The 8,887-nt window shown below is 49.2% G+C and overlaps 1 protein-coding gene across 1 annotated transcript; it reads left to right on the top strand.

The window, feature by feature from the left end:
• Positions 2,326-4,400, top strand: LOC110400395 (homeobox protein ceh-1-like). The gene is made up of 3 exons (XM_021400247.1): positions 2,326-2,710; positions 2,812-3,008; positions 3,107-4,400. The coding sequence occupies exons 1-3, from the start codon at positions 2,494-2,496 to the stop codon at positions 3,407-3,409; spliced, it is 717 nt and encodes a 238-aa protein (XP_021255922.1). The 5' UTR covers positions 2,326-2,493; the 3' UTR covers positions 3,410-4,400.

The raw sequence follows: 8,887 nt of genomic DNA on the forward strand, positions 1-8,887 counted from the left end.
GGCATTACAATCCTCAATCTTCTGTGGTCTTCGGGGGCAGCTGGCCCTTATTTTCATGGTGAAGGTGCTGAGTCCACAGAGAGAACAACCGTGTTTCATACAAACAACTGCAAAACTCACTGCCATTATTTTTGGCAAACAGATCTTAAGACTTTCCCTAGTGGTAGTCGTGTCAGTATTTGAGCTCTTTGTCTCTCAGTGTTTGTAGCAGCAAAGTGAAGGGGCAATCTCTTCCTGTTTATCTCTGCAAAAGCCCAAGGACTTAAGCGTGAGCAGGTTTTTGTCCCATTGGCAATATCACCTGGTTTTAAACAGTGTTTCTGAATCACAGTTTTGCATGAGGTTTTCAAACAAACACCTGATGAATAATGCAAATGAGTAGAGAGAGCTTAAGAAATGTAGATAAAATTAAACTAGCAGCTGTTAAACATTGTAGAAATTGTTACATCCAGAAGTCATCTGCCATCTATCCAGGATGCTTCTACAATTTATGTATAATGGAAATGACATTTGATTTAACCTTGTCACAATGTGATCAGTTTGTGTCTCTGATTGCTCAACATTTTACACCATCTTTTTGCTGTGACGTTTGCCTCAGTAAAAGGCAATTAATGAACAAGCAGTGTGTAAAGATGTAATTTGTAGCTCAGATGGTGAAAATGTCTTAAAATCTGTAAAGAAATGATGTGACAGATGCATCAGTGGATGCTAAAACCTGAGATTTTTTTAGAGAACACCATCATATGTCATGTATTCTTTTTTTCCAATCCATCAGCTTGCTGATGCCTTTATTACCGACAGAACATAAAGCTGGTAAAGTCCTACAAATGGATTATTTTATATATATTTTATACTTATAATAAATACATATTTATGCTTATACGTATATTTGCAGTGTATGTATTATCAGACCATGTATGTTTTATACTTACATGTACATATATAATACTATGTAGGAACTAGGGATGAAAATAACCCGGGCATGAGGGGTGTATTTATCTCGTTGGGGTGGGAGTTCATGATGGCTAGACCTAACAACCATATTCTGAGTGGACAGGAGGATGAAATGTAGATTTTTAGGAAACATAGATGAAGGTGGTTTGAATAAAAAATCTTACTGTATTGATATAAATAAAAAGATATTATTTTATACCATTAAAATTGAAAACATTGAAATATTTGATGCAAACTGAAATCAGTAGGAGGCATTCAGTCTTTCATCACCTACCTCACTGACGGCCTAAGAAACAGAGCCATGGTTACATGAACTATGACCAGAGAAGTGAATGCTGAGAGTCTAAGCAGGACTGGCAGAATGACAGAGCAAGCAATCGGATAGACAGCAGAGCATTGGGTTTCTGTACAGGCGGCAGGGGATGGCTGTAAGGCAGAAACCTGCAACACAGATAGCCAGATCAGACCTGCGGTCACAATTTCAGGAGGTGAGCTGATGTCAGCTAGGGGTGGGATGGGAGTTACCAGTGGAAAGTTGTGCTCATGCTTGCTTCTTACATGGCAAGGGAGGATGGAAAGGGAAGGCTGCAGGTTACCCTGCAACAAATAAATAAATAAAATAAATGTCCTTAAGGCACTGGAAACCTCTTGTCAATGTACTGCTGAGGCATTACTGCAACAGCCACATGTTCCTAATGTACACAAAACCCAAAATGGATGGGACCACTTCTGAATGGCACACATAAGGTAGTAAGGGAAAAGACAGGGAGAGTAAGGTAGCAAAGAAACCTGTGTGACCTGTACAGCTGCAAAGACTGGGGAGGGAAGATATGGCACAAATTATGTAACCCCATTAGAAAGCTAATTCTAAGGAATAATTGTCTTTTTCTGATTCTTTAGTTCAGAAAGCCACTTTATATAAGCAGCCAGGAGCCGGCCTGTAGAACGCAACAGCACTGGCATTTACTTCTTACTGATTCACAACTTTTTCCCCCCCGGCTCCCTCTCCCTGGTGTTTACGCCGCGATGCTGCAACACCAGCAGCACACAATGCCTGCCTCGGGCTGTCTGGGGAGCACAGTGCTCAGGCCAGAGAAGGGCAGGCTCAGAAGATCCCTTTAGACTGAGACTCATCTGCTTGACATGAAAAAAAGCCGTCTCTCGAAGACCCGCCGAGCCCGGGGGAGCGGGTTCCTGTGCGCTCCCCCGGGGTGCATTCCCCAGCGCCATTTGAGGCCGCTCAGCACCATAAATGCCATTTGCATCGGGATAGGATGCAGTGAGAGCTGTAAATCACTGACGGCGGAGCGAACACCTCCAGGGGCAGACACGGCGGAGCCGGGCCTCCTCGAGCTGTGGCAATGTGTGAACGGTATCTTTTGTTGGGGGGGGGGGGGGAGGGAATGATGGCAATTAGATGATACTTATCTGGCTCTTTGATGTGTATTTACACAAACGACGTTTTCCTCCGAGACTTGAGGTATAAAAGAGCCGTGCTTCCCCACACCCTTCTTCTCGGCAGCTCCGAAAAGCGGCAGGATGACCAAGGCCCCTTTTTCTGTGGAGTGGCTGTCCCAGAGCAGCCAAGCCCCCAAGAGTCCCACCCAGAGCACCCCGCGCCGAGCATCCCCCTCGGCCGCCGGCCGCCGGCTCGCCTCGGGCTCCAGACCCGGACTGAGCGAACGGAGCAAGGAGAAAGGCGCCGGGAAAGGCGGCAGGAGCAGCAGGGAGCCTTCGGCAGCACCCCCCGCTGCAGGTAACGGCACCAACCGGGTGCGTTTCCCCGGCGCTAGGGAAGGGATTGAGGCTGGCGGGCATCGCTCGGGCCTGCCTGACCCTTTTCTCCTCTGCCTCCAGGTGCAGCGGGGCAGCCCCCAGAGGAGCGGGGCCGCGAGTGCTCGTGCCCCGAGGAGCCGAGGGGCGGCCGGCGGCTGCGCACGGCGTTCAGCGCCGAACAGATCAGCACCCTGGAGAGTTCCTTCCAGCGGCACCGCTACCTGGGCGCCGCCGAGCGCCGCAAGCTGGCGGGCAAGATGCGGCTCTCCGAGGTGCAGGTGAGCGTGGGGCGGGTTGGCGGGATGGACGATGGGGTGGGACCCGGCTGATAGTATAGTATGGGGTCTCAATTCTTGCCCCGCTCCTTTTCCCTCAGATCAAGACCTGGTTTCAGAACCGCCGGATGAAGCTCAAGAGGCAGCTGCAGGAGTTGAGGCCGGAGCCTTTCTGCGTCCCACCGCTCCCTTTCGGACCTCAGGTGTCCCTGCCACTCACCTACGTGGCCCGGCCCCCACCTCTGCCCGGGCATGAGGCTGCCCCCGGGGCCTTAGCCTTGGCAGCGCTGCCAGCACCCACCCTGGACATCAGCAATGCCTGCAGAGCGCAGCCTGTGGGCTTCTGGGCAGCACCCTGCTTTGTAGGGTACAAGGATCCCAGGGCTTTCTTGCTGAGTGTCTGACCCACTGGTACGGACTGTGACTAAGGAGAATTTGCACTAACGATAACTATATCTGGGCTGCTCCTGCCTGCATCTGCCTGCTGGAGTTCTGGTGCAGCACTGCGCAAGGTATTCCATACGTACTGGACGATCCAGATCACAGACTTCATGTCAAGCTGACAGTCAAACTCACACATAGTGGGGTAAACAGTAGTATAAAAGGAATCACCTAACAAACTTAATCACTTTTTAGCTTTCATCTGAATTTGTCACATGGACTGCAGAACTAATTATCCTGCCCTGAAAGAGTTCCTCCCATTAAATGAAGCATAGTCCTTATTCTCAAGATCTGTTCTGGCCCTAATAGAGAAAGAATAATCTTTCATGTATTGTACCTTGCAATTTACTGAGGATATGAATTTCCCTCTGTTCCTTACAAGGGTTGTCCAGTCTCTCAGCTGCTTCCCGTATGGCACTTCAGGGGAGCTGTGTTTTAACCAGATATGTAGATACATTGGGAACTAGTTACCAATATTTATTACTGGGCCTGCAATGACAGCAGAATTTGTATTGGAGCCCTGGAAATGACGTATATAATATGATTTTTAAGATTAAAAATGTGACTTTCTATAAAAATATGGAAATACCTCATCACAATTTCACAGGTGGTCTCAGTGGATTAACAAGGGCTTCTTGCATTCTTGGAAAGATCTTGGATCTTGGGATCTGGCCTTGCAGCTTATACTGTCTCAGCATATTGCATGTGCCTAATAGGATATGAGGATGATTATAAAAAGAAATGCAACATTTCAAAGCTATTTTTCTCTAAATGGCAGTAAAGTTTGTTACCATTGTGCTATGCACTTTTTATTTGAATAATGCTCATGATTTGATAATGTCTGATGATTAAAATGGCCTGATTTCAGTCTAGAGAAAGGGCTCTGAGAAATGATCCTTGACTGATGTAAGTTGTCATAAATCTTTCAAAGCTGATTGTGAACTAACATGAAAAGAGTAATAAACATTTCCATCACTTTAGAGCTGATCTCTCGGGTTATTAGAAGATTTCCAGTGCACTTGTAATGTGGACTCGTATCACGAATGTTCTGAAGGTTCTCTGCTAGTCATCCTTGAACACAAATATTTCATTTTTTATACAGGGATTGCTCTGTAGTTTGAATACGTTCACTTGGTTCAAAGTAACTTTATGTGCCTCCAAAGGCCTTGGTCCTTGATTTTTCTGAGTGGCTCCCAGATATGGAAGTCTCATTAGTTATTTTAATCCATGCTGCACTTGTTTAGTCTTTGAGGTTACTATTTGCCTACAGATGCACTGTTAATGTGGCTCTAATGCAAGGGTTTCAGAAAAGCAATAAGGATTTAGGTGCTATCAATTTTCCTGAGGCTTTTTCAGGAAGATATTAGAGTTTAAGGAAATTTGTTGAGAGGAGATTAAAAAAAAAAAAGAATCCAACTGAATGAAGGTTTATTTTTCAAATTTAAGTATTACTAAATGACTGTATTGATTTGAAGGAAGAAAAATTTGGGAGGGAGAGAAATCTAAAATTCTATTGCTCTCTCTCAAAGATCATTAGAAACAGATGTCTCCAAAACGTTCCTCGGTGGTGAGTATGTGCTCTAAAGCAGAGACATTTTGGAGATAGCAATACACTCAAGATAAATAAATATACAAGTTACCCGGAAAAAAATAAAAGGAGGGGCCAACGGACTGTCCCATTTTTAAGGGGACAAAGGCGGAGGGGTTAAGTGATCTTATAATCATGTTCACCACAGGAGGAACCCAGTCAGTTTGCTCCACCATTGGAACAGCTCCTGGTGCTGTCTCAGGGCCAGGTTGGAGGCATACAACCCTCGGGGCGGCCGGGCTGGGGCTGCCACAGTGCTGGGGAACAGCCTGGCCTCGACCAAATGGGGCCTGGGGGGAGTGAGGGAGATGAAAAGGCTCAAGGGAGAGAGGAGAACAATATGCTCCCACCCGCAGAGAGGGAGCCACTTCCTGAGGCTCGGGATTGGCTGGGGAAAAGGGGGTGCTGGGTATGGGATGGGATGAAATTTAATATGAGGCCATACAAACCGGCCTAACTGCACCTTTCCACACCCGAGCATGGCTCTTCATGGTCACTTTCCCCTCTGTGCAAAGGCTTAGAAGAGGCCAGAGGCCGTTGGCGCTGCCAGTGCAATGCGCGGTGCTGCAATTTAACCCCACTGGGGCCCCAGCAGGGACAAGCAGGGTTGTGGAACAGCCTCGGAGTGGAGGGTGCTTGAGGAGTTAATGGCCCTGAGTCCTGCGGTCCTCACACAGGCAGGTCCTAGCAGGTTTCCTGGGCTTGGTCTGGCTAGCTGGGTGTATGAGCTGCAGAACTGACAGCGAGGGAAAAGCCGAGCTCTGGTCGGAATGGTGCTAATGACCACTTAACATAATGACTCCTTGGCCACATGTATGCTCAACAAACACACGAAAAGTCTTGCTACTGTTTTGGCAGCCCCAGCTCGCAAATATTGTCCCATTCCCCGGCAACTGCTCCAACGAACGCGAGGGGTGATACTCATTTGACTGAGCGCATAAAGCTATCAGATCCCGACGAACATACGTTAACAAACACCTACTCTACCTGCAAAAATCGTCTTTATCTGGAAGCTGACATTCCAGTGATCTTAAAAACTACACTGGGGCTCTGTGCTGGCAGCCTCTGGCTGGAGGCGAAAGAAAAAAGGGAAAAGGGCTCAGCGCTCCCGCCCGGGCGCCGCACGAGCCGCTCGCCGCGGGGCTGGCGGCAGTCACGGGCACCGCAGGGAACATGTGCTGCACCACCAGGGCGAGCCCCTTCATTTCAACACCCCCTTTGTGTCTTTAATCGCATCACAACCACCACCGGGGCAGGAATGCTGCCGGCGGGACAAAGCGCTGCCTGCGAGCCCCCCGCAAATGGCAGGGCCGGGTGGCTGAGCCGGGGAGGAGCAGTTTGGTGCTGGCGGCACTCGAGGAAGGGGCTGTATAACCTGAAAACGGGGCTCCCTGGGGAGGAAAAAGGGGTGGGAGGGTAGAACGCTGACTTTGAAGCCCTTCTCCCCTCAATGTGTGCGCAACCTGATTGAATTAGCACCGCGGTAATGGCAGGGAGCCGGCTGCAGCCCGCGCGTTAACGCCTGTCCCAATTTGGCGAGAGCAACCAACAGGGGAACGGCTGGGAATAGGGCCGGGTGCCCCCCACAGCTCCCAGACACGGTGGAGCCACCGCCGGCACCTGTTAACGAACCAGGTGAAGTGATTCGGCGTTGTGCGCTAATCGGGAGGGATCTCGCACCGCCAGGCCATTACGTCTAATTGCGGCCCATTATCTCTTTCTTTGATACGTAATTAGATGCCAATTAACTTGATAAATCCAACCGAAAGGAAGGGGGGGAGGGAAAGAGGAGAGATCTTTCGGTCTCGGGTCGTCTTGTTGAAAGGTTTTGCCTCTTTTCCTTTATTTGTCCATTAAATTTTTAAGCCCCGACCTAATGTTGTTTCGTAAAGGTGTCTGGTAGGGAACCGATCCCAGCTGCGGATCGGAATTCGGGAGGTGCGGTGCGGTGCCTGAGTTCCCGTTTCAGCTCTGTTACTCTTTCTGGGCAACTGCGAACAACTGCGGAGGTGTCACCAGTCCCCGGGCAGGGCGGGGATGATGGCGCGCGTGGGAATTCGGTTTCTGCTCCGGTTTGCTCTGCCTCGCATCGAGGCCATCTCGGCGCTTTGTCCCCCCGTTGCGCAAACAGCGGAATGGGAATTTCGTGATAAACGGCTTTTAATGCAAAGCGCGCGTTTGCTCCCACAGTGCTGAATGGGAATAGCTGCGGCTTGAGCCGGGAGGGCGCAGCGCTCGGGGTGAGTCAGAGCATTTGTTATTTATGGCGTGTCGGCCCGCATTGTTCCCGTGGGCAAAGGAGCGCCTGGTGATGGCCCTGTTAGTGTTCACGGCTACTTCAAACAGAAAGCATCCATCCCGAAACAATCGATCTCGTTGATGCCTAATTGGCTATCTAATAGCACCTATCAGGACATCAAAGGGCGCGCTGGATAACCTAGTTAGCATTTCCAAAGGGGAGCAGTGAAGGATACAAACAGCGATCAGCGGTCTCACCGCCCCCCCGAGCCGAACTCTGAGCCCTGCCGAGCGCTGGTGGCCGCGTCCCTTCTCGTAAGCGGCTGGAAGGGCTCCCGCTGCCTCGGGCTTTCGCCTAGAAAGCCGCCCAGTTATGCTAGAAATTATTTTGATTGAGAGGGTTTACTTTTTTTTTCTGACTTCTGGCCGTAGTTTCTTATGCTATCGCGCAAAAAATTAAGTGGGGAGAGTTAAGTACGGACATGGTGCATGAACGCTATCCTTGGAGAATACAAATAGTTCTACTTCTAGAAGTAGCTCTGGGGATACCCGAGAAGTTTTTTACAGTAAGAATGGTGAGGCACTGGCACAGGTTGCCCAGAGAGGTGGTGGGTGCTCCGTCCGTGGAGACACCCAAGGCCAGACTGGAGGGGCTCTGAGCACCTGATGGAGCTGTAGGTGTCCCCGCTCAGTGCAGGAGAGAGGTGTCAGATAACTTTTAAAGGTCCCTTCCAACTCAAATGACTTTATGATTCTACTGAAGTCTGAGATTCTATAATTCTGGTACAGGGGAAAAGCCAGTGACTTTTTTTTTTTTAATCTCAGATAGAACTCTAGTGATACAAAATCTCAAGTGATATGAAAGAATGGAGCAGGAAAGAAGTCTCCTCTAAGCTCCATATTTCTGTAAGAGGTGAGGAAGAGATTTCACTCTGCCCTCCCAGGATCATCAAAGTTCCCAAGTTTCTCAAGTCGGCACCTCTTCCTGGCGGGAGCTGCAACAGCCCTGTGACACCTCCCACCCTTTCCCCATCTGTTCCGAGGTTTTGTGGTCCACAGATGTGGCTACCACCTCCCCTGGAGTGGGAGTGGAGAATCCTAAGGAGTTAAAATCTTATTTAATGCCTATTTGATTTAATTCAAATTAAAGAAAAAAAGTCGCAGATCTCACAGACTTTCAGCAAACAGTGGGACAAGTCAACTGCTTCCCTTTCCTACAACCCCAAATGACATAAGGTGGCATAAGGTCTCTTCAGGTATGGCACTGATTCAAGTCTCATGCCTGGCTTAGTTCTGGCAGTGGAGGTGAAGCATCTCTTCCCCAGTAGCTGGGCATTGCCCTATGCCCACGGGGTGATTCTGGGTATGGGGGCTCCTGGGTTTCGTGTCGGCCTTGTCCTGCTGGAGAACCATCTGTTCCCCTGGGGGATCACGTTGCTTGCAAGTGTGTGCTTGGCTCAGGAGCCACTGAATCCCAACAGTTTCTGGGTATTACTGCATTTAGTTTGGGTGAGGAAGCTGGGCTCTGTGGTTACTTGCAGCGCATCACAAGCAACTAAGTTCTGTGCGTGACTTGTGTGGTGAAGCCTGAGCTCCTCCTGAGATGAGATTTGTC

This window comes from Numida meleagris, chromosome 5 (assembly GCF_002078875.1).
Source record: "Numida meleagris isolate 19003 breed g44 Domestic line chromosome 5, NumMel1.0, whole genome shotgun sequence".
In the NCBI taxonomy this organism is placed as follows: domain Eukaryota; kingdom Metazoa; phylum Chordata; class Aves; order Galliformes; family Numididae; genus Numida; species Numida meleagris.

Excerpts from the sequence above, each read along its gene's own strand:
- LOC110400395 (XM_021400247.1), top strand. The coding sequence starts at position 2,494 with ATGACCAAGGCCCCTTTTTCTGTGGAGTGGCTGTCCCAGAGCAGCCAA. Across the intron at positions 2,711-2,811 it reads GGCAGCACCCCCCGCTGCAG|GTGCAGCGGGGCAGCCCCCA; the intron begins GTAACGGCACCA and ends CTCTGCCTCCAG. Across the intron at positions 3,009-3,106 it reads TGCGGCTCTCCGAGGTGCAG|ATCAAGACCTGGTTTCAGAA; the intron begins GTGAGCGTGGGG and ends CTTTTCCCTCAG.